At 50.5% G+C, this 25,444-nt stretch overlaps 1 protein-coding gene across 3 annotated transcripts in view; it reads left to right on the top strand.

The window, feature by feature from the left end:
- The first annotated feature begins 3,776 nt into the window (after positions 1-3,776).
- Positions 3,777-25,444, top strand: part of TGFB2 (transforming growth factor beta 2) — a 65,719-nt gene continuing 44,051 nt past the window's right edge. Inside the window, exons 1-2 of one of the 3 annotated variants that reach the window (XM_037069390.1) lie at positions 3,777-5,456; positions 18,741-18,824. In XM_037069390.1, the coding sequence (XP_036925285.1) occupies positions 5,111-5,456; positions 18,741-18,824 (430 nt within the window). In that variant the 5' untranslated portion in view covers positions 3,777-5,110. The remainder of the gene's footprint in view (positions 5,457-18,740; positions 18,825-25,444) is intronic. The other 2 variants (XM_037069387.1, XM_037069388.1) reach the window with 2 other exon arrangements.

Here is a 25,444-nt window from a genome sequence, read left to right as displayed (position 1 = left end):
ACCCTTGAGGCCCCTGCTTGTCCCTGTCCCTGTCTCCACTCTCTGTCCCTTTACCTTTCCACCACCTCTGATCTTCCCCTTAGGCACCACTCCTCCCTGCCCATCATCCCCTCCGTTCTCCTCGCTTCTCTCTCGATTAACCTGCAGGGAACAGAATGGGAGTAATAACTGGGCTGCTGTTCTGGGGCAAATCCCTAACCTTGCCCCTTCATTGTGGAGAGCAGAAACGCGTTTCTCTACAGAAATGCGCACAGAACGGGCGAGATAAAAAACACTGTAGACCAAACATTGTTTTTCATTTGTAGCAAATATCAAATTATGTGATCAGAAGGGAGAGGGGAGGGGGTAATGGGGGAAAGGGTGAAGGGTCCACAGAACAATTACAAAGGACACATGGGCCACAACAAGGGGGGGGGGTGGGAATGGGGGAGGGAGGTGGGGAGGGCTGGGGTCGGGGGGAGGGCTGGGGGAAGGCAGAAAACTGCCCTTGAACAACAATAAAAAAACTTTTAATAACATTAATAAAAAAGAGTGAGAACTTAAAGGGCTTTTGGTATATTTTCACATTAAGGAGTTATGTTGCATTTACCAAGTGTCCCTCCTAGAGTACTACGTAATCAGTCACAGCAGGTCCAAATGGTTCTTTCTCCTCGTGCCCTGGTTTTCAGTGCCCGAGACCCCTGCACAAAGCTTTCAGCTTTGTTCTGGATGGAGTTATCCCTCCACTAGAGTTAGGAAGGACCTGTTAGATCTTAAACTCTTACATGGGATCCACAGGAATAAAATTCCAGAACAGAAGGAGCTGCTGGTTTCATAGCAAACATTTGTGTAGCCCCTTGTAGGAATCCCACGTGACTCGAGTGCCAGGCCCACTGAGGAGCCGAGAAGGCCGGTGGCCGAAACAGCTGCGCCCGCTCCCCCCTGAGCTGGGAGACAGAGAATTCCGTTGTAGGGTGTCAAACAGTCAGAGACCTTACTTACTCTTCAGTCTGGACAGAACAGGACTAGGGCAGTCCGAATTCTATTCATCAAGAGGGGGTTTTCTTTTGTATTTCCTACAATTACTGGGGGCAAAATACCAATAATTTGTTCTTCAAAATATAGTGTTTGACGATCTTGACCTTGTCCTTAACAGAAACTGCCAGGAGGTACGAACCAAACTTGCCGCTTCCCTAGCTCTTTCATTCTATTCTCAGCTGAGAAGACGTGGGGGCCGCGTGCTTTATCACCCACCTCTGACAAAGGTGCAGAAGCCAGAGCTTAAGAAACTGGCGAGGAGCGTTTAGTGAGCACGTTTAGTGAGTAGGTGCCAGGCTGTGTGAGGAGTGCCTTCTGTGCCTTGGGTGGGTCGGTCCTCACAATGACTTGAACACTGTTTGCACAATGGGTGTCCCAAGTCACAGATGAAGAAACTAACACAAAGGGTCTGAGTAACTTGGCCAAGATCACAAAGCCAGGAAAAAACGGAAATTTGAGGCCAGGAAAACTTGACTCTGGAGCTGGCCCCTTTAACCACTGTGCCCTCCCGCCTCTGTGCGGTAATCAGGAAGGCCTGTGCGGGTTAGACACCATTTTACTAGGAAGACTGTGCAAGGTCCCTAGCATACACTGAGGGCTCATTAACTACAGTGAATGTTCACTTTTTGAATACAGAGATGAAAAGACGTCCGAAGAGTTACTTAATACAAGAAGGACTTTTCTAGCTACAGGGAGGCAGCTCTGAGAGTCCGACCTGTTGCACCATCAAGGGGTTGCTCACCTGAAAGGGAGAGAGGGGCTCACCTACACCAGAAGGTTTCACCAACCCCTCCCCTGTCCTGCCTTCCTGGGCTTTGGGGAAAATAAAAGCCCCTTAGGAATAGACCAGGGGTCTGAGGGATTGTAAAGTAAGGAGCCAGTGTCCAACAAACCAGGAATTGTGGACAAAAGTGTATGTTCATACTGGATGGGGGGGTGGCCAGAAGAATGTACAGTCTGGGCTGTTTCTCTAGAAGGGATGGGAATGGACTTCTGTCGCTCTGTCCACACTCGGATCTTAGTCCCCTAACCTCAGGTGTGTCTGTACCACAAAGGTGGTCTCCCTGCTTGAGGGAGCCACAGCCTACGTCATCGGCATTGTCCCAGTGGTCAGATAGTCACTCTTGTCCCACTGTGTATAGCTAGATCATTGCCCTTTCCAACTGAACTCAGGGTGACAACTTCATGCCACTCGAGTCCATTTCGCTTTGGCTGTTGGAGTGTTGTCTTGTACAGTCGCTTCCGTTTGAAACTGGCCTTGAGGAAAGGCCCCCGCCCATGCCGATTTGTAGGTACCCTTCAGAATTATTCAGAAGTGTATTGGAACAATTCCTTTATTCCAGAGTCTTCTGACGTGTGCTAATAAGGGGGGCGGGGAATGCATGTTCAAGGGAATTTGGAACGCACTGGGTTAAAAAGAGTTGAACAGCTTTCTGCAAAATTCTCAGAGCCTTGAATGTATGATGGGGACTCTGCATCTGTAACAGAGCACCCAGCATCTCGCAAACTCACATCACCGCCAAATCCTTGTTTGTAAAGGCGTATCCCGGCACCAGTGGTCTCAGAAGTCCGTGGTGGGTAAGCGTGTAGACGACGAACCCCGACTGCAGAATCCAGCCCTAGCACTTCCTGCCGTCTTGACCTAACCACGGAACCTCTCTCCTCGTCTGCAGAACAGCGGTGATGGTGATGATCATGCCTCCTTTGCAGAGTTGGGAAAGGAAGTCAGAAAGTTTCTTGGGACCTTCCTACAATAAAGGAACGCGTAACTAGGGAATCATATGGAGGCTTTGAACTGGGGGGAAGACTCAACAGGGTTTCCCTTTTAAATCACCTATCAGCGTGGCCGTGGCCACGAGGAAATGCAAATGTGGACTTTGAGTAGCCAGAGGGTTAGCGCGAAATACAAGAGAAAGGGAGCGATGCACAGTGGCAAGAACCCTTCTTCTATTCACCTCCTTTGGACGAGGCTGAGAGGAAATGTCAAACGCAGTGTCATGGGCGATGGTGGACATCACACACCGTCCCAGCTTCCTGGATGTATGTGCTGGAAAGACTGAAGCTTCGGGGGGCTGTCCAGCCTGAGAAAAAGGTGGAGAGAAAGCCGTATCAAGAAGTGGCGTAGGCAGCGGTGGAAGAAGACACCCGTTCATTCCAACCGTTCCACACACCAGTATGCTTCATGCTGTGGGTAGAAAGCAGGGAGGTCTGTGGGGAGTAGTGCGAAGTCAGATGGAGAGCTAGACTGTAACGAACTGTCACAATCACGCCTTAGGACACAGGCACTAGACTGGTGTCAGGGAAGGCGGGAAGGGGTTCCGCTAAAAAGACAGGTGACTGTCAGATGGGAAGGCGGTCTCAGGGCTGGCCTCGCCCAGGGCAAGCTGGTGCTCACTGGCGTGTGTGTTTGTGTACAGTGTACACCACAGGAGGGGAGACTTCCCTTCTGGAGCAGGCGATTCCACCGGGAGCCTGTGAGTGCGCGAGCCCCGCTAACTCAAACGGGAGGCCCGACAGCGTGTCCTGTAGCAGACGGGGCCAAAATGACTATATAAAGTAACTACCGTAAATCACCGTTGTCAGGGCGCACACGCCACCGCCCCCTGCCCTGCCCCCCCCGCCCCCCCTCCCCGCAGCGGTTCGGGGGCCAGCTCGTGGTCGAAGCGAACGAGAGGACTCCTGACTATAATCCTAGCACGTCACTTTGTGGAAGGCAAACACGTGGTTCAGAGGGAATTTATAAATCTCTCCTCCCAGGCAAGCCCGTGATGTTATCTGCTGGCAGCAGAAGGTTCGCGTCAAGGGGCGCTCCAGAAGCTCCCAGCGAGAGAGAGAGAGAGAGAGAGAGAGAGAAGGAGAGAGAGAAGGAGGCTGGGGAAAGGGATGGAGAACTAGTGTAACGGTCCAGGGAGCCATTCGGGATCCGGGCCGAGAGGCTGCTGGCCGCAGGAGGGGAAAGCAGGAGGGTCGATTTCAGGGTGCCTATTGCCGACCTCCCCTAAGCGAGAAAGTCCAAGGAGCAGAGCAACCAGGAGAGCTGGGAAAGGGTGGGCGTCCAAGGGAAGCCCTACTAGTGCGACCCCCCTAGGAAAAAAGCTGCCCCCAGCGGCCCCTGGGGGTGAAAGCCACGGCGGCGGCCGTCCGCCGCCTGTTGCCGGGTTGGCGTTTGGAGCGAGAGGAGAAGGAGGAGCAGGAGAAGGAGGGAGCTGGAGGCTGGACGCGTTTGCCAGCGGCGGCGGCGGCGGCAGCAACGTGGAGTAACCGGGCGGGCCGGCACGCTCCGGCCGGGGTGAAGGCCACAGCGCGCGGCTCCAGGAAGGATCCTCGCCTCCTTGGCAGCAGCCACAGCGGCCGCCGCCGACCTGAGCGCGTCCCGAGCGCCCAGCGCAGCGCAGCCACCTCCGCACGCCGCGCCAAGCGCGCGCACACGCGCGCGCTCGCACACACACACACTCACACACACACTCACACCCTCACACACGTGTGCGCTCCTCCGCTCCCGAGCTGTTGCTGCTGCTGCTGCTGCTGCTCCTGCTCCCAGCGCCGCAGTGGATCGCGGGGCCCAGCCGCTCCTGCCTTAAATATATAAATCACGGCCGCGCGGCCCTCGCGGTGCTCTCGCTGCGCCCCTCCCGCCCGCCCGCCAGCTGCTGGCCCCGGGACCTCTTCATCTCTTCCCTCTTGGCCGGAGGAGCCGAGTTCAGATCCGCCACTCCGCACCCGAAACTGACACACTGAACTCCGTGTTCTCCTCTCAAATTCACTTCTGCCTGATAGCTACTCGTCTCTCCCCCACCCCAACCTCGTCGCTCCAAGAAAACTTTTTCTTACTCCCCCAAGTGAGGGTTCCCCCTGCCCATCGTGTATTAATACTTCCACTTTGGGAACTACTGGCATTTTCTTTTTAAAGCAGTTCGAGCAAGATACCTTTTCCCCCCACTATTGGACATTGATTGACTCGGTCGTTTGCAAAAGTTTCGCATTAAAAAAAAAAATCTACCTGATCTGTACTTTGAGACTGGTTGGTTTCTTTTCTTTCTTTCCTTTTTTTATACTTTTTTTTTTACTTAAATTTTTTTTCACCTTTAAAAAAATGCACTACTGTGTGCTGAGCGCTTTGGGGCTCCTGCATCTGGTCACGGCCGCGCTCAGTCTGTCTACCTGCAGCACGCTGGACATGGAACAGTTCATGCGCAAGAGGATCGAGGCGATCCGCGGGCAGATCCTGAGCAAGCTGAAGCTCACCAGCCCCCCAGAAGAGTACCCCGAACCCGAGGACGTCCCCCCGGAGGTGATTTCCATCTACAACAGCACCAGGGACTTGCTGCAGGAGAAGGCGAGCCGCAGAGCTGCCGCCTGCGAGCGGGAGCGCAGCGACGAGGAGTATTACGCGAAGGAGGTTTACAAGATAGACCGGACGCCCTACTTATCCTCGGAAAGTAAGTACTGCTTTTTACTGCCATTCCCCGAGGCTTAGCGCTGCCCGAGTCTCTCCAAACGGCCCCCACTCCAGGGATCGTCCTTCCCTGTCCGTGTCCCCGCTCGGTCTTCCCTCTTCCTGTCCCTAGTCCCATCCGCCTCCTCTCCACTTGGGTGCTTGAGAAATTTAGGCTTGAAAACCTTGCCTTTCGACTGTACTTTCTCCATTCCTCCCTTCCCCCGCCCTCGCCTCCGGCCTTTCTAAGGCGTTACTCTCTTTCTCGCCCCTGAAATTCTTTGCTCGGCCACCAGCTAGCAGTCAGCTCCTTTCTGTCACCCGAGAGGGGCTTCCTGGGCCGAGTTCAGCGGGGAAACCTCGGTGGGTTTCTTTTCTTGGCCCCGATGGGCGGTCCAGCTGGTGCATGAAGGGTTAAAAAATAGTGGCTCAGCTAGGCTCTCCGGAAGGCGCCCCTCTCCGTGCCGACCTATCAAATGGCTCCCCCAGCTTCCCTATTGTCTCGAGCTCCCCCCAAAAGTGTCAGCATCGCCAAGACAAACCCGGTCCGGTGAAACCTCTCAAAAAACCCACCTCCGAACCCCCGACTCCTGAACCTATTGCCACAGCAAGGTGTTTACGTTCCCCAAAGGCCAGCTCTTGTAACCTCGGCCCCTTTTTGATGTCACCTGGAGTGTTGGAAAGGACAGCTTTGCTTCTGACGTTGCTGAAGGGGGGTTGACTTCACGTTATTTTCCAGAATCCACTCAAACCTGCCTTCTTAAGCTCGTGGTCTAGCAGGTCATTTTTCTTATGCGTTTATTTTTCTCCCTCCTGAGCCCTGGGCTCCTGCATTTACTTGGGTGCATTCCCAAATCTCAGATAGAGTAGAACACAGCTGACTTTAAAAAATAAATAAATAAACCCCCTTCTCCAAGGGCAGTGACTTCAAACCCAGCTGGTAGACAGTAGCAATGAGAGTGAAGTGATTTATTGGGGAGTTCCTTGGGGGGGTTGGGAGGGGGACAGTTAGCTTAGAATTAGTTCCAAGTTCTTAAAAAAAAAAGGAAAGACAAGAAGAAGGATCCACTGACACCTGAGAGGGTTAAATACCAGTAAGAAGGAGAAAAAGGGCGGGGGGTTGGGGGGGGGTGGGAAGCTTCCACATTTGCTTAGTCCAAACCCCAAGTTGTAAACTTTTCATTGGTTGCCTGCTTCTCCCCACCCCATTCATCGCCCTATATACGTGCTGCCTTCAGAGAGGCTCCCTGTCTCTCCTAAATAGATAATATGGCCATCTCGATCATTCCATCCTCGAGGTTCTAATTGTGGGGTGGGGCTTTCCTCTTAATTTTTAGTTTTAGCTGGACAAGTCACAGCTCTGTGACTTGCCCTGTCTCCTACTTGATAGCCTCAGGATCCGGGTGGCTCAGCCCAGTCTTCCCCCTTGACCTGGCCTGGGCCGCAGTTTCTCCTCTTGTTCAGGGGCAGAGAGCAGAGGCAGGGAGCCCGGCAGGCAGGATGATTTTATTGTCATTATCACAGCACCATCCACCTCTGTGGTGATAAATGCACCCCACCCCGGTTATGCCCTGCGGAAAGCAAAGCTTTCTGTCTGGGGTGGAGCCAAGGAGATTTTAGGCAAGAAAAGTTCATTGTAATTAGTCCAAAGCCATTGAGAGCAAACAGGGGGTTGAGTCAGTTTGCTTTCTCTAGCACGTGCATGGTTTCTGCCAGTATTTGGGCAGACAAACACCTATGTTACACAGAACCTGACCAGGTCAGCCCCGTAGGCTGTTTGCCTGCAAAGGCGCTAGTGAGCTGACAGCACTTTTTCACAGAGGAGCTCTGAGTTCGTCATTAGGTGTGGAGAGAGTGAGTTACCCAGGGAGCTACTAACCCTTTGTTCTTTCAAGCGCGTGAAAGTTCAGAGGGCTGAGATGATCTGACCCAGGTTCACGGTCATCACCAAACAGGAAAATCCTCAGGGTATTAGGATTTCAGAAGATGGCCTCTAAGATCAGCGGGCAGATACCCTTCTCCTCTCCACCCCCAGCCACCAAAGAAGTGAAAACTTCTAACTAGTCCAGTATAAAAAAATAGGTACTATCCGTTTTCATACAAAAAAAAAATACAGGCTTCTTCAAGCCTGGCTCGTGCATGGAGGTTTAGGAGCAGGAAACTGTATTAACTGCAGACCTGAGCTTACTGTGCGAGGACTGTGGACTATGTTATAGAAAGTAGGTTAACGGATTTTCCAGCACTTTCTAGTTGTACTGGAATATAGTAAACCCTTCCCCCCCAAAAAAAGGAAGAAAGAAGAAAACCACTCCACCGTATTTTTAAAGAGCAAATTGAAAAGTACAGCACCGAATTCTATACCAACTTTTCCCCTTTAGGACTTGAGCGGTGGCAGTGGGGAGGGACTATGCCTGCCACTTCTTGCAGTGACTTCGGCGAGGGTCATGAGGCTCAGAGCCGGAGGCATGGGAAAGATCACTGGTTCATTTTTTACCACCAACTTATTAGTGTTCAGGGAGTAACTGTGGCTCAAATGTTACAAATATGCTCTAATTATACTCAATGAGCTATATATCATTACAGATTGCTGATAGCCCTTGGTGGGACATTTTATACAGTTCAGACTAAATATTTTTAGCAACGTGGAAATTTAAAAGTAAAAATATAAGAGATATTGTATATGCCTTCAGGCATATTTTGTCTTAAATATTATCCTTGGCCCAGCGTGCTATATAAATACAGTAAATATGAATAGAACTGGCCTGTTGCCAGTCTCCTAGGATGAATTTTAGTCAAGAAAGGTATTTATGGGATATAAATAATACTGCGTCAACACTTAAAGAAGGAGTCTGATTCGTTTTGGATTTATGCAGATTGGTCTTTTCACATGCTGTTAGTTTAAGGGTCACAGTGGGTTTGTGCTTCGGTTTACTGATGGTTCACCTAGTGGGATTTGGTGGGTTTCTCGTTCTTTGGACAACCCATTTGAAGTTCCAGACACATCTTTTCAAAAGACACTGTGCAAGGCTTTAGAAATTTAGCAAGAATGACTACCTTAACGAGACAAGGTGTCAAATGATTGGCAGTTACAGTCGGTAGAGGCTTGGAGAATCAAAAGAGAGAGAAACCAAAAGTGACACTTTCTGTCTTGCCCTTTTTCATAGCTACAAATCGGGCACTTGTCCTGGCTGTAACTGCGGTGATTCCCACCCCCGCCCCCCACCTCCACGCACACCACCCCCCAACCCCCTCTCAGGATACATTTGGCAGAGTCCTGTGATATTTTTGGTTGTCCTGACTGGGCGTGGAGAGGTGCTAGAGGCATTTGGTGGGGAGAGGCCAGAGATGCCGCTGACCATCCTGGAATGTACAGAGCATTGCCTCCCCCTCCCCCCCATCAGAGAATTATGGAGCCCAGCATGACAGTAACGCCCACATGGAGAAGCCCCGGTGAGCCCGATATTTGTTTGGGGGTACTGAATTCTGCTAGTAAGACGATTTTATTTTATTTTGTTTTTGTTTTGTTTTTTTAGTAATACCATTTTCAAAGTAATCACCTAAAAATAAAATATCTGTGATCAAAAGGACATTAAAACGAGAGCTTCGCATAGAAAGATAATCAGAAAGTTATGTTAACTAAACAGGAGTATGAATTGGACCATTTTGTATAGTATATAGGCTTTTTAAAAGGATCTTAAAACACCTAAATTAGAGGCACCCAAGCTTCCCATTCATTTAGCCTAAGGAAAGGTGTGCCTCCCCGCACCCCATCAGTAACTCAGTCAGCAGCAACGTGATGTCCGTCAGAACAAAGAGAAGTGAGAAATTATCTTGGATTTTCCTTGCAAAGAAAACAAGCAACTCATGTTCATCAACAAGGGATTCTCCAAGCCAGGCAACCAAAAAAAAGCCAGTAACCATGTTGGTTTACCCCATCCTATTGAACTAGATAAACTGAAGTATACAGCCCGAAACATCACGGTGAGGTTTCTTGTGTCACTGTTTCACGTGAAGGTTAATTAAGCACTTCTTATCCAACACTGTCCCTGTCTGTTTCCGCTGTTATCTCCTTAGTGAAATCGTAGGACGTAGAATGAATCCCAGTTGCACTGTGTTTTGGGGAAATGCGACTTAAGATTCCATTCGTGAGTATGCCTTTCTGTGCACAAATTGCTGGACAGTGGGCCACTCGCCCAGTGAAGGAAAATCTTAGCAGTTGCTGGAACATAGCTGTATTTTTGCTTAATGTTCAGGGGTTTTATTTTTTTGAGATCCTCTGTGTGTGGGTGTGTGCAAAAGAGAAACAGAGACAGAGAGAGAGATCAAAGGCAGACGAAGCCCCTTGGCTTTTGCTCACTGGCAGAGTTCTTAACAAACACAACAGGCCGGCTTTAATTCTTGCATTTTTATTGCATCATTGCTTGTGCTAATTCTAGTGTCTAATTGTGGTTGCGTTAAACTTAGGCCACGTTCTCTGTCAGGATTTCCTCTCTGCTCCTTCTTTTACTTTTCAAGGACTAGGAAAAACCCTCAAAGAAATAGGCTGTTTATAACCGACGCCGTTGGGCCGTCTTTGTTGCCAAATGAGGCCAGCCTGCTTGCAGCCTCTCCGGAGGACTCCCTACCACCACGGAGGCCGGGCTTGGTAGTAGGAGGGGCAGGTGGGGACCACTCAGGGCCGTGGAGCCCTCTGTGTCTCCACAGCGGCCCCTGGGGTCGACTTCAGGAGCTGCACCTTTTGTGTGATGACGTCTCCCTGATGCGAAAGTGCTGATGCAACTTCCTCTCAGCATCCTTAGTATAAAGATATCAGAGAATGACAGATCAGCATTCCTAGAGGACAAGGCCATGTGAAAAAAGGGCTAATGACTCACTGTTGATTCACCGTCAGATCTGGGCTAGCACCGAGGAGGTCTCTGGACTCCTAGGCCTGCGCCCAGAGATGACAACACAGTCTGCGGGGGCGGGGGCGGGGGGGGGGGGGGCATTTCTAGAAGGTTAGTGGAGGAGCCTGGCCCAAGGAGAGATGTGCAGGCCAACCACGGAACTGGGACTCGGGTCTGACCCGCCTTCCCCGCCACTCCCACCCGCCTCTGTAGGCTCAGGGGGAAGGTGAACTGCAAGCAGAGACTGCAGGGAAGAGTCTGGAAACAGCTCCTCCATCTGTCTTAGTGTATGTAGTGCTGCTGGTACTGAAGGGTCCTGGAGGGAGGCCTGAACTCCCCGGATGTGCTCGCTGTCCTCGGGAAGCCTTCTGCTGGGGTCGATTCCGTTTTTTCAGATTCCCAACAGCTTGCTGAAATGTGCCTTTGGCCAGAGATAAACAAACGTTTCCATTGTCGGTCTAAAACCATAGGGTGCACTTTTCTTTCTCAAGATTCTTCCAACCAAGATCATGTTTTAACCTCAGAATTCTCTGGGTATTTCAAGTTGAACAACGGGCAAGGAAGGGGCTCTTGGATGAGTTTGTTTAGATGGCAAACCTTGCCTTTGTCCTTCCTTTACGGAAATTTCGGAGGGTGTCTCATGCCCCGCCCACAAATGGGTTGTTGTGGTTTCTGTGGTTGGTGTCTTCTGTTTCTTTCCTAACCTCTCACATCCGGAAGTGGGGGTTGAATTGTGCTCCAGTGTGAACTCTGCCCTCCTTCCTGGGTTGGCTTCGTGGCCTTGACCCTGCACACACACCCCCTTGACCTCTTCCCCGAAATGTCCGACTTGCTTCATGTTCTTCAGTATTTGGGGAAATCTGCACTGGGTGGCAATCGGCTTCGCCGAAGCTGGCCTCAGTTCCCTCCCCTGCAAAGGTGAACGGGAGGCTGGCTTCCTAGGGGTGTGGAGGATTGAAGGTGACAGGTGTAAAGCCCCTGGCTCCACTCTGGCACTTGGGAGGCAGCTCTAATGCATCACGTCTCAAAACCGTGGATTTTAAGATGCATCCTTATTTTGTGTGCCGCTAAGAAGGAAATATCACTGACATGTAGCTCTAACGTGCCGTAGATTATGAGATATAAAAAGAGGTATTTTAGACATTTTAAAATGTGATTAAAAGTGGGTGTTTAGAAACCACTCCCACGAGCCTGGGATGTCAGGGACCCGCATCTCACTCCTGTCCTTGTAGGTTCCTCTCAAGGGATCTATTTCCCTTGCACACTCGGACTGTTCTTGATGGGACCTTTGCCGTGCGAAGGGGCTAGGAATGGAGACCGGCAGGGCTGATCAACCACCTTGTCCAGCTCTATCTATACAGCTGAGAAGCCCTTGGGAAGCTAGCCTTCCTAGGGAAGACTTCAGATGCCTTAGATAACATGCAGGACTTATCAGGGTCTGGCCCCTCGTCCTCCCTCAGCCCCGCCTCTCACTAAATCTGCGCTTGGAAACTACACTCCACCCACATCACCCTCTTTGCCGTGACCCAAATAGGCAGATTATCTTTGTGCCCTTGGGCCTTTGTTTATGCCGTCTCTTCCTCTTGGAGATCCATCTTTTAACACCTTTCAACATCCCCTGCGATTTAGTCCCATGCCCGCTCCTTAGAAACTGTCTTCCACGTCCCTAGACTCACTTTCACTACAGGGTGCCAGGGTCGTATTATCTCACAGCTGTGCTGAAGGCAGCGAGGCTCGCATGGCCACACATTGCCTTGTTCCAGTCGTACAGATGAAAATGAGAATGATGGTGATGGTGATGATGATGAAAGCTCACCTGCATTGGGTACCTACTGTGGGCTGGGCCCAGTTTGAAATATTTTCCATGCTCACAAGCACCTCAATAAGGTTATTGCCCTGTTATTGACTGTTACTGCCCTGTGGCACGTGAGGACATGGATATTGCTATTCCTATTGGTCATGTCTTATTGAAAAGAAGGATTTTCATTCCCACGCATAATAGAGGCCCTTAAACAGAGACCAGGGACTAGAGAGACTGACCCTCCTGCCCTTTTACAGAACGACATAGCACACCTGTCAAACAGTACCTCTCCCCTCCTCCGAGAGAGCACACCCAAAAGCTCTACATTCTTTCCCTGCAAAAGGAAATGCCCCTGAAGCCAAGCATCCAGCTCTGGGTCTTTTTTCTTGCCTCCAATTCATTCAGCCTTTATCTCTGCTTTTGGTTGATTAAAACATTGTGACTTATCCTGTCTCTTGGTCTCAGTCTTTAATGGCGATCATGTCTTCTGCAACGTTTTGATAAATTTGATTGATAGGGGATTCATCTGGTCTCTTTCAGAGAGCTCGTTTATTTGGGAAGGCAGGATGGTGTGGTGTGGTGTGCTGAGCACGGAATATGGACAGACAGGCCCAATAAGCAAAAGAAGGAGAACAACGAAAGGGACTCACAGAGGCCGACAGGGAAGGGGTGACTTCAGAGATAGTGGCTTCAGGATTCGGACACAACTTCGTCCCAACCATGGCAGTTGTAGAAATGCCATAGCAAAGACCACAAATGTGGTCTCGTGTGGCTTTGCAACTTGGCTTTCTCCGTGTACGTTATCACAGTTGCCTCGTCTGCCTTGAACTTGCTTCCTGCTGTATTCAGATCTTGGCTCAGCCACTATTGGCCTGTGGCCAGGTTGCACCCGACCTCAGTTTCCTCACTTGTGGACACGAAGAAGAGAATACCCACCCCCTGGGGTTGTAAAGATTTGACAATGACAGGTGCAAAGGAGTCCCCAGGGCAGCTGCTTCTGGCGCTTAATAGGCCTGCTTTGCATGGCAGCTTTTAGTCACTGAACCTCAAACGCCCTTGACTTTTAAGATGCACCATTGTTTTATATGCCCCTAAGAAACAAAGACCATCACCAATTAATTATAACATGCCACCGATGAGGGAGAAATGCGAGCCTTTTGTGTTCCTCCAACCCCAAGACTTTGAGGGAAGCAAGGCAAATAGAGGAAGCTTTCTGGATATAAGGCCCGGACCGTCTGGACGTAGTCCGGATGCCTTCCCAACTTCCACAGGCAGCTGTTTGCTCTCACGCTGGCTTTTCCCACGTGTTCCTGCTCACAGGCAGGCGGCCCCCTCCCCTGGCCTTCATAGTGCCCCCCTGTGGGTCACTGGGCCGCAGGCTGTTCCTAAAGAAGGACATCGTGTTTCTGAAGTCAGGACCCAGCTGTTTGAAGATGAGACTTTTTTGGGGAGATGTTGTTTGTTTCAGGAAATAAATGCTGTAGCATCTTTCCAATCTCAGGAAAGAAAAAGGAAAATATTGTGACTTCAACGTGGGCTCTGTCTGTTTGGCTTTTCCAGTCCAACCCACACCACGCTGACAAGTACCATGTCTGTGTTAAGAAGCTGGTTCGCAAATAACTGCTCATTCGCCGAGCTGGGCTGTCGCACATAAGCATCCTTCTTTGTCACTTCGTCTTGCGAACGAGAACACGAGGTCTGATTTCGAGAAAGATGCTGAAATGACCACATAGCCACCGGTCTATGCAAATTTAATAAAGACAGCATTTGTGAGTGCATTCGAAGAGCACTAAACTATTGTTGCCAAATCATAAATGGGAATTTTCTGGGAAATGTGACTTCATTGTTAAGGTTAGGGTTCATTTCAAGTTTGTTGACTTAATGCTTCTCTGACTGGGTTCATTCTCTTTACACCGCCCAGAACAGGAACTTTTCCATCCTTCCCCTTCGGGGTTTATTCCTATTGGGCCACTAATTCCCCTGTCCTCTGACTTAATCTCATTTTCACTTCTGCTTTGACATCTTGATGACAATACCACTGAAGCTGTATTTCTTTATCATAAACGCCTATCATTAAGTTGGCAGTTGAGAAAAGCCAAAAAAAAAAAAAAAAGGTGACTTGCTTATTTCAGGCCTCCTTGAATGGACTTGAACTAAGGGAGGAAAAAATACGCCAGACTGAAGACAGGTCTTTGCAGCAGGTGGATGATGGGGTAAAGGCGCTGTGGCCCTGGAATTCTGTCGGGGCTTCCTGTGGGGACGTGTTTCCACGTGCAATCTCATCGCTTGGCATGTGGGGCTTTGGAAGTTAAGGAGAGGGACGGAGGTTGGAGCCAGAGCCCCTGACTTTTACTCGGAAGGGGCCGAGCAGGAACAAGGCGGAGTTACGGTGGTCAGCTCAGGTTCTGAAGCGGCACTGGCACCCTTAGATATGTCTGTGTGAAAACCGTGTTGAACCCTGTCTGGTGTGGCTCAGCTGGTTGGAGCATTGTCCCATAGACTGAAAGGTCACAGGTTTGGTTACCGGTCAGGGCACGTACTCAGGTTATGGGTTCGATCCCCAGTCAGGGCGTGTGCAAGTAGGCAGTCAATCGGTGTTTCTCTCTGACATCAATGTCTCTCTCTCTCTCTCTCTCTGTCTCAGAGCAATGAAAAATGTCCTTGGGTGAGGATTTTTAAAAATCATGTTGATTTGAATAATCACTTAGTACTTCATTGGTGCCTCCTCATAGGATTCAGCCTTAGGTTGTTCAATGGGTGAGCGGAGGTCATGGTCAGCTCCGTGCATGGAGTCCTGAGTGACCACTGTTTCGTTCTCGGGACTCGGGCTTCTCTCCTCCACAGAATGAGGGTACTGGTGCTGGTTTGTCTTGGAGAGAGAGAGATTTCAGAAGAAGTCCACTGTCAGAAAATGCCCCCACCAGTAACGCAGCTAGGTGTATAGCACCGTGTCCAATTTCATTAACGCTTCGGCGCCAGGGCCCAGATTCTAGAAAGTGGATCTTGAGCCAGGTTGACCCCCCCCCCCGTCATCGGGAGCAGCAGTTTGTCCTTTCTCAGGAGCGTTTGCTGAGAATTCTCTGGGCCAAGGTTCACTGCTGTGTCGTGTCGAGAAGCGGTGCCTACCCACTTGCGGAATCACTCCAACCACCAGACAGGTGTTGTGTGGAGGGCGGGGGAGGGGTCGAGGCGAGAATTTAATTGAGCATGGAGTTTTAGGAGCATGTTTAATGTCATTCAATGCTGGTAAGGAACCATTGTAGCAAGAAAGACTGCCCCTCCATCTTACAGACACTGGCACACCACGAAAAACCTCTGCTCACTCAGAACAAAGAGCCCTCGATCCACGGGGTTGGGGTGCTCTGAGCTCGAATAGATCTGGGGAAAGGCCAGTGGTATTTTACCAAGCAGAGAACCACCTGTGCGTCTTACTACGAAAGTCGATTCCCACCCCCTCCGCCCCCCACCTCCATCCAGATTATTGTTCAGTCATTTGAAGCTGATTCTTGGGCAGGCTGTTCAGAAAGACACTCTGGAGATGCTGAGTATTTCTGTTGTTGTAGCGTGTCTTAGTTTCCTCATCACAGGCAAACACGAACACCAATACTTTTGTCGTTAACTTCATTGTCTTTTGTTATTTCTATGAACTAGCTTGAGGACGGGGGGGGGGGGGGACAAGAGAGAGAGGAAGAGAGAGAGAGAGAAATACTGAGTTGTTGTTCCACTCATCCATGCACTCATTGATTGATTCTTGTATCTTCCCTGACCAGAGATGAAACCCACAACCTTGGCGCATCGGGACGATGCTCGAACCAACTGAGCCACCTGGCCGGGGCTTCCTTGTCTTTCTGTTTCCTTGTTCATTACTTCAGTTCCAGGACTGTTTCTATCTTAGGACCTCCGTGAGCCACATAGGCCCCCGATATGAATTGCCGAGTGCCCAAGTCCTTCTAGAAAGTGCCATTTCTCTAAAAGTGTGGATGTCTCCAGTTTTTCCCAGGGTTTTCTGTTTTGAAAAGTAGTTCACAGGGCCACTTCAATCCCACAGACTGTTGAAAATTGATATTCTTCTAAACTAAGAATTGATTTCTTTAACTTAAATAACCTCTATTTGCATCACCTATCTCTCCATCCAGTTCATGGTTTTCATCTCTGAGGCCCTGGATTGGCCCCAGACCACCCCATCCTTTGGCCTGGCTTAAAAACAAACAAATGAGCAACACAACAACAAACCAAACAAACAAATAAATAAAGGAAGAGTTCAATAGGGCAGCTCTATAGCAGAGTGGAAGGAACCCAAAGGTGCCTCCTCGCAGCCAGCTTGTTGGAAATTGCAGATGACAATGGCAACCATGCCTTGTTCCCGCACAGACTTTCTTTGACCCGGTTGACCCGGGACAAGTTCAAGGATCTAGGACCCGGTTGACCAGGGACAAGTTCAAGGCTGTCCCGTAACAGCCACTGGCCTGAAGACAGTGCTGCTGTTTCCCAGGAAAAGGAGTTAAATGCCCCCCCACCCCCACCCCAAGAAATGCCTGGGGCACTAGTTGGGAGAGAAAGTCTACACTGCCTTTCTTGGGTGATACCAAGTTTTTTTTATGGAAGGCAATTTTCGGCATCTCTTTTTAGAGGTCAGACGCAAGGGAGAAAACTTTGACTTGCCATTCTTGTGCTAACCTGTTCCTGCCCAGCGTAGCTTCCAGTCCTTGCCGACTGGTAATCTGAGGGAATTTTCTTCCCGGGAGACCACGGGGAAGGCTCTAAAAATAAACAGCGTGTTTGCTCATTGGTGAGGACATGTGCACAGGTGGCCACTGGCAACCGCCCGTGGAGCCCACGTGGCAGCAATGTGCCGTGGAAACCCAGGTGTGGGCCCCGCCATGCCACGTGGGTTACCTAGGGTCCCGTGTCTCCATCAGAGAGGGTTCACAGGGAGGTGTGGTCCACACAGGTGTGAAAACAGGTCACTGAGATCTTGTCAGTGGGCTGAATGCTGGCGACGGTAAGTTATAGGGGATGGAAGAAGTCTTTCCGATCTATTTTAAAACTCTTTTTAAAAATATTTTATTTATTTATCTTTAGAGGGGAAGGGAAGGATAGAGGGAGAGAAATATCAGTGTATGGTTGCCTCTTGTGGGTCCCCTTCTGTGAACTGGCCTGCAACCCAGGCATGTGCCCTGCCTGGGAATCGAACCGCAATCCTCTGGTTTGGAGGCCTGTGCTCAATCCACTGAGCTACACCAGCCAAGGCCCGATCTATTTTAAATTTGGGAGAACAGAGGGACAAGTCTAGGAGAAACAGGACGGGGGGATCCATAAGGCTTTTGTTAGAAGTAGTGTTCAGGTCAGATAGGATGGTGTGGTTTCCAGAGCAGCAGTCCCCAACCTTTTTTGCACCAGGGATGGGTTTCGTAGATGACAGTTTTCCACAGACTGGGACTGGGGGCTTGGTTTCAGCATGATTCAAATGCATTACGTTCAAGCTCACCTCCTGCTGTGCGGCCTGGTTTCTAGCAGACCCCGACCAGGTGGCCCCGGGTTTGGGGACCCCTGTTCTAGAAGGCACGCCCCAGGCGAAGGGCAGGTGCGTGGATGGACGCTCCGTCTGTGTCAGGAGCCAGGACAGAGGCCAGTCCGGGAGGCTTCCATCCACTCAGTTAGGAAACTCATGTGTTACATCCTTCGGTGATGTTCTGTTTGCCAGTCTCGTCTCAAGCTTCGAATAACCCTCAGGGCTGTATTATGTCCACTTCATTTTATAGAAACGGGCCTGGGCACCTCAGGGCACTCGTCCCAGGAAATCGGTGACAAAGCAGGGTCTGCACTCCACATCTCACGCAAAAGTGCTGCGTTTACAGTTAATTGACTCTCCCAACAACCGGACAGCCTTGGGACCCCTAGCAGGGCTTCCTCTTCCATTTTTGGTCTAATTTTTAAATAACAGTACAGTGGGCCTGTGCAGGATGTAGCTGCTGTTACTGTAAAGGAAGCGAAGTCCCAAACCTCAGGCCGTAATAATGACGATGGGAGATGGGTTTTATCCCATCCAAGGAGCCCTAAACATTTCAGCTGGGGCTCGGCAACCCCAGGCCAGTGTACGCTTGTGTCTTCAACTCACTCCAGTGGGAGCTTTCACACGCGGGTGAGAAATGATGACAGGCGGTTTTAAGAAACCCCCAACCTAGGCCAACCAAATGAAAAACAGACCTTGTCTTCCTAACGGGTAGGCTGCCTTTTGTCAAAGGAGGTCAAGGCCGTTCCTATTCATCTTTAATAGAAGTCAAGGTATTTATTTGCACATTTCGGTGTATAAATTGTGTATTGTTATTTTAACACTAGACCGTGTGAGAGGGAAACGTGAATCCAGGAGTCCGACCGCTGGTTCAGGGGGTGCCAAAAGCCTGGGACCCGAATCCAGAACACCCCCATAGATTGGCAGTGTCTAATCCCCCAGCCCCCGAGTAGCAGGGACCGGACATCCCTGGGGGAAGATGGTCAGGATGTGCATTGCGTCCCTCTCCCGCTTTGAATCGTTGTGTAGCTCTGTGCGAGGCGTGTCGTCAGTAAAACAGCTAATGACTGTGCTTTTTAAAACTCCTAGCTGTCTGCCCAGTTGTTACAACACCCTCTGGCTCAGTGGGCAGCTTGTGTTCCAGACAGTCCCAGGTGCTCTGTGGGTACCTTGGTGAGTACTCTCGTCTGCTTTCTACTCATTTGACGTAGTGATACCGGCTCTCTCTGTCCTGTTTGTGTCCTGCGGGGAGGCGGTGAGCGGGGCAGTGCAATCCCGAAACGCAGCCTGGCACACAGGGGCCCCTAACTTTTTTAGGTGGCTGTGTCTATGGGAAACGCTCACGAGTAGCTTTGAAATGATGGGATGGCTACATGGGTGTAAGTGGCAGGATGGATTGCGGGGTGTCTGAGAGATGTGTCCTCGGGGTTAAAGGGACTGGAAATACTGCTCTCTGACCCCCATGGAGCATACTCCCTGGTGGGCTGAACCATATGGCCAGAAGGTCAAGGGTCTTTTCTGTTTTTTTCCTTTTTAAAAAAATATCTGATTTGTATCTATGTCCATATTTCTGGCACATAGTACTTGCCTAATTAATGAAGAGAGATTTTTTTTCTGTGCTTGGAAGTTCTAGAGGGAGGCTTGTGGGAGAGTTATGCCGATGCCATTATTTGTGACTTTCATGTTGTCGTTTCTGGGTTGCATGAGAAAATGGGTTGTCCTGGGGACACGACTCCAGCCGACTGGACCTGGGCACTTTCCACATGCTCGCACCACTCAGCCCTGACCCTCAGAGCCAGTGCCACCTGCCAGGCTGGGGGGCACCAAAGCCAGAGGTCTCACTCTGCTTTGGAGCATCAATCAATTTAGCTGGCTTTTATTGAGCACCTACTGTATGCTGGGCAATGAAGCCACTGCCAAGAGCAGGATTTAGATGTTCTGGACACTGAAGAACTCAGGGGCCCAAGCTGTCCCTGGCCCAGGCCTAGGAAGAGAGGAAGTGGGCCTCCAACCCTGGCACTGGTTTGCTCTGAATTTTCGAGGCCCCGAGAGGTCTGGATTATACTAATTCGAAGTGTGGGCAAAGGTCCCAGATAGGACAAAAGACATGCTTTGTATTGCCCTCAGAGATGTCTGATTCGCTGGTACCACCTGGTCTGTAATGGATCGTGCTTAACCTTGCTTCTTAGGAATCAAGGAATAAAATGGTTTATGTGCAGTGGCCTACGCTGGGGCTTCCTCAGAAAGCACTGATTCTATTGAGATATACATTCATTTTCATCCGGAAAGCCGTAGAGTACCTCACTAGAAGCCGCCCTGGGAATACAGGGAATTGTATTTGGTTTCATCCAAGCAGGTTTCATTCATGCTTATAGTCAGTCTCTAAATGTGTATTTTATTTCACTGTCTTAACCAAGGAGTTAATTGTCTGATTTTTTTCCCCCAGTAGCTTTTTGGAAAAGGACAAGGGAGAGAATGACAGAAGGGAAACATTTGTTGAACATCCTCAACGTCCCTGTCACTTAACACTCCTCCTCCTGGTCCTCCCCACATGGCGGGTCCGTTGGGAGGGAGGGGCCAGGACAGTTGGCACTTCTCAGGAAACCATGCCCTGGGGAGGGAGAGGCCTGGTCCTCGCTCACGGAGCTCACTGGTGGCTGGGCCGAGCCCCGAATTCTGGTCTGGCCTTCATGTTCGCCACCACGCTGCCCAGGCCCCAGACTTTTTTTCTCTTCCTTTTGCTTTTCCTTGGGAATCCTGTCCCTCGTTGTTACATTTTTTCTTCCCTGCTACTTTGCACCGACGTCCTTTCCAGGTCCACCTCCCATAGTAAACACATGCAGAGGCCAACCCCGGCTCTCTGCGTGGTTTTGCCTCTCAAACACCCCTCACTTGGGGTTACTCTCGACCATTTCAGTGGCTGCAAGCATCCCTCTCTCTTGGATGAGGAAACACTGGAAACCCACCTTGCTCCAGGCCCCACTTCCAGGCCTGTGGGGAACACCCTGCCAACCCCTCCCAGACCTTCCATGCGAGACTGCCGAGCAGTGGGGCTCCGCATTTTTTTTTTTGTCTATGTTCTTAGAAATAGTAATTGAGTAAAAATGTAAGTGAGCGGATGCCAGGCGGCACGCAGCCAGGGTCGGGGTGAATTTCTCCATGCTGAGCAGAGGCCTGCTGTGCCAAGCAGCTCCAGGGCCATCCCTGTCACCTGGCGTGAACCTCGCCTCCGTTCCAAGGAGACGTCGGGAGCGGCTGGAGGGAGCTGGGGCCTGTGGCGCCTCTTGCTTGTCTCGTCCACCGTGACCTGGGTGCAGTCGACAATGGCTGTCCTGACCCCGGTGACGGAACTGGGGGCTCTGGTCTCCATTGGCTTCAATAAAAACCCTCTGGGAGGTGAAGTCGTTCTTGCCGCTCAGACACCACGTAGCTGCTAAATCATTTCTCTCTTTGTGAAGCCGTTTTCCCCTTCCACCCCAAATATTGATTAGGATGGAGTTAGTCTGCCTGAGAGTTTTTCTAATACACTATAAAAATCCAGAAGATACACAGCAGAAGAGTCTGTCCATGAATGAATGGATTTAGAGTCATGCAAGGGATCTCAGGTTTGTGTGTGGGTGTGTCGTTCAGGTATTTGCTGAGCAAGAGGCGTTAAGTGGCTTGGGGAAGATTTAAGGATGGCGCTTCTTCAAGGGCAGGAAGCAGATTCCCTGGCCTGTCCCTGAGCTTCGCGGCAGCGGGCTGGGGTGGGCGGAGCCCAGGGATCTGCATATTTGACTGGCCCTGCCATTCATTCCCAGGTCACTGCAGTTCGCCGCTGTGCTGGGCAGGCATGGGCTGCTCTGACGGAGGGGCTCTGTCCACAGTAGTCCCCCGACACAGAAGGGTTCAGGGGGGTCTCTGTTCCATCAGCTGGTCCTGAGAGAGCAGGACCCTGAATTCCCAGTATAGCCATGTTCCACCTGGGACTGTGCACGTCCCCAAATGTGTGCAGAGAGCAAGGTAGACTTGCTAGTCACACATGTCATACCTCTTCACCCCAGAGGGGACAACGAGTCGAGTGTGCATGGCATTAAATTACACGCAAATGTGTGCAGAGAGGGAAGGTTGGATGGCTAGTTTGAAAGTTACATGGGGGAGTGAATTCTTCCACCCAAGGGCCTTCCACTGGGCAACGGTGGCATGAGATTTTCAAAACTGATGTCTAGTCTAAGTGACATGAACCTTTTAATGCGTAAGTCAGTGGAGAGCGTTCTACGCCCCAAGGTGGCGTTTGGTCAGAGCACAGCTGACCTCTCCACAGCCTGAGCCCTGTTCTGGGACATTCCGCGGCGTAAGGATCTAGCCAACAATGGAATGTAAACTCTGCTCTCTGAGCCAAACTCCGCTTTGAGTAACTGTAGCTTTCGCTTTCCAAACAGTGTTTTTCTCTGCCAGAGCCTTAGAGCAGGTGAAAAACCTGACCCAGCTCTTCAGGCAAAGAGTCAGGGATAAATTACTCGGTATCTTCTTTGTGCGACTGCATCCCTCCTGCTTGTCCAATGCTGTGTTGGAACCACGCAGCATTTTGAACCCAAGCACCCAGTGTGGACGTTCTGTAACTACTCTAGTGTTTTGGGCCATCGGGCTATTAGAGAAATATCCACTCCCACGGGGTCTGTATCACGGAGCAGCCCACGTGGCTACTGCAGTAGGAAAAGGATGGGTGGTGTTAATTCTGCTGCCCAACAAGCCTTCAGTGAAAATGTCTACATTAACTACGAACGTAGGGGTTTTCTTTTCAGATTTTATTTATTTATTTATTTTTAGAGAGGGAGTGAGGGGGAGAGGGAGAGAAACATCTGTGTGTGGGGTTGCCTCTCACACGCCCCCTACTGGGGACCTGGCCTGCAACTCAGGCGTGTGCCCTGACCGGGAATCCAACAGGCGACACTTGGGTTTGCAGGCCGGTACTCAGTCCACTGAGCCACACGAGCCAGGGCCAAACATAGGTTTTTAAGATAAATGCCAAATGTAGACAGAGCTCGTGGGAAGACAAAGAGAAAGAGAAAACATGCTTACAATAGTTTAGCTCATTCAACAGGACTTACGGAGTGTCTGCTATGTGTTAGGTGCCAGGCTGGGCACCGGTGATACCGTCCATGGATAAAACAGTTACCAACTTTGCCCTCGGGCAGCCTCACATCCTGGAGGAAGAAGAGAGACAATTAATGAGACTGAGAATAGTAGAATCTGATAGCTGTTCCGGGGAAGAGTAGAGCTGGGTTGGGGGGAGGGGAGACGATTCGCAATGTTGAGTGAGCTGGCGTGGTAGGTCACCAGAAGGTGGCATCTGAGCGGAGACTTGACGTCAGAGGACAGGCTGGGCAATCTGGGGAAGAGCATTTCTGGCAGAGGGGGCCAGCTGGTGCCAGGGTTCACGGGTGCCAGGGCTAACAGAAGCGTCGAGGGAGATGAGGTTAGAGAAATCACTGTGGACAGCTCCTGCGGGGCCGTGCGGGCCACTGTCGAGTCTGGGACTTTTCCTTTGGTGAGATGGGGAGCAGGGTGGTGTTGAGCCAGGAGTTCCCGCAGCTGTGAAATGGAGGGGAGCCTAGTGCCCACAGGGAGCAAGGCAGCAGCCGAAAGCCCAGGCATCTTCGCAACACCTGGGGTGGCTCTTCGCAGCTGTGTTTCCAGGTGCAACTGTGCTTCACCAGGAGTTTCCAACAGCGTTCGCTCGTCCTGAGTTCTTTCTTTAGCAAATAATTTGAATGCCAGGCAACCGTGGCTTCTGTAGATAGAAAACTCCCGAGTTATTGGAAACCCACCCTCTTCCCTTCTGGAAAAGAAGCTATCTTTGTACCCTTCTGTGGGTGAAAATAGCCTTTCGGGTCTCCCCCCTTGTGCTGACAAGTGTGGCATGACAGCTGTTGGAGTTCGTCCTTGCTGTCACGCCTAGGCACAGCCATCCTCGACTTGGTGGCCAGGGACACAGGGCACCAAACCAATAGGCGACCATGCATTGGCTTGGGAGAAGGACAGACTACCTTTCCGTGTGGGAAGTAGACAGCTGGGCTCACAAAGGCCTTTGGATCTATGCAGCTGTTCTTCGTGCCTTCGCCTGAACTTTGAAATGAAGTCATAAGCCAAGGAATTTGCAAAACTATGTCTCTTATCAGTCAAAAAGCATTTCTGTTGGACCAGGGTTTGCTTTCTAATTTTTGGGTTTTGAACATCAAGGCTTTGCCCTGGGAAGTGGATATCATTCCTTCATCCATCTGGGCCAGAGATACCCACTGAGAGTACAATACTGGTTGCCTAGTGTTGAACTGGGTGCCCGTAGATGGGGAATATAGGGTAGACCCTGTCTGCAGGAGCCCGCAACCTAGTGAGGAGGTCAAGAGACCAAACCGGCCAAGCAAGACCAAGAAGCTAATATCATGTGGCTGGTTATAAGGCAGGCATCTGAGAGGTCAGAAGAATTGCTTACTTTGGTCTAGAGAGATCAGGGAAGACTTCTTGGAGGAGGTGATATTTGCTACTTGAAAGACGACCATTAAAGCTGCAGTTAAGCCGCAGTGGGAAGCCACTTCTGTTTTCTGGGAGGAGAGAGCTTGCACTTTCGTATTTGTCCTCTTTCCCTGTGAGCCCGCATGACCGCCCTCTCGATGGACCGTGAAACACTGGAAACACTCAGTGTAGTCTTTGTAAAAATTGATGTGCTCCTTCAGAAGCCCTGCTTGGAAATACTGAGACTGCAGGACAGGGCCCAGCTGTGATATCGAGGGTTAGTTATTCAAAGTGGTTGCATTCCGAAGGTGTAATGAGCCTGTTGCGTGTGAAATCCATTCTGCCGTGAGGTGCTGTGACATAATGAGACTCTGTGGGATATAACATTCTTATACAAGGTCAAGGTCACTCTAGGAACTCTTCTGTTCATCTCAACGGCCTATCACAGAGGTTGATCTCTCACTGCTGTTACGTGCATTGAGGGTTGGCTGGGGCACTGCTCCATGCCCTCTTCCTTCAGGGACCCAGGCTGAGGAAGCAGCAAGGGTCTAGGATAAGTCTGCATGGGCGTTTAAGTCTGTAGTGCTTAACTGTTCTCTGGGAGCAAATAGCAGCATGGCCTTCCTATTTCTTAGGTGAGTCAGTTCCATGCCAATGTGACTATTTAAACATTGTGTACTGTGTGCTTCTCTAGAATCCTGTCTGACCTGAACCTGGGTGTCCCCACATTGACCTTATCAGTAGATTGCTTAGACCTCTGCTCCTTCCTGCTGTGTCCAGTGAGCAAACTCAGGGATAACCCCGCCTGACATGGGGCATCTCTGTGTGACTCCAACACAGTCACAGCCATCCGTCCACACCGACAGCCCCTGAGCACGCATGGTGCTTGCACATTTCATAATCACCTCCACAGACTGTTCTTAGTAGCAGCAGATGCTGGGATTCTGCATCCTGCTCTTGGGGGTCAGCGGTGAGAGAGAGAGCAGAAAAAAATAGAAGCATTGTTTTGCACGTGGCTGGACATCTGTATTTCTGAATTGCCCCATTGTGCCTATCACGCACCTCCTGAAAGCTGTTCTGTTGCACAGGAACGTTGTCCACCGAAGCTTTTGTCTCTGGAGTCGACATTGGTTTTGGATCCTTCTGAAATGGAAATGGTCAGACCATATTTTTGTAATATTCGGTTGGACCATGTCGTTGCTCTGAAGTGGAGCTGACTGATCTGTATTCACAACCGCGGCAGGGGTTGCTTCCTTATATTCCTGGGCGGCACTGCTTTTCTCCAAGCTGCTACTTACCTC

Source organism: Sturnira hondurensis, unplaced genomic scaffold (assembly GCF_014824575.4).
Source record: "Sturnira hondurensis isolate 20B ecotype Veracruz unplaced genomic scaffold, ASM1482457v3 Scaffold0018525, whole genome shotgun sequence".
Lineage (NCBI taxonomy): Eukaryota > Metazoa > Chordata > Mammalia > Chiroptera > Phyllostomidae > Sturnira > Sturnira hondurensis.
The sequence above is the reverse complement of the archived record's forward strand: the minus strand, read 5'-3'. Positions and strand labels throughout refer to the sequence as shown.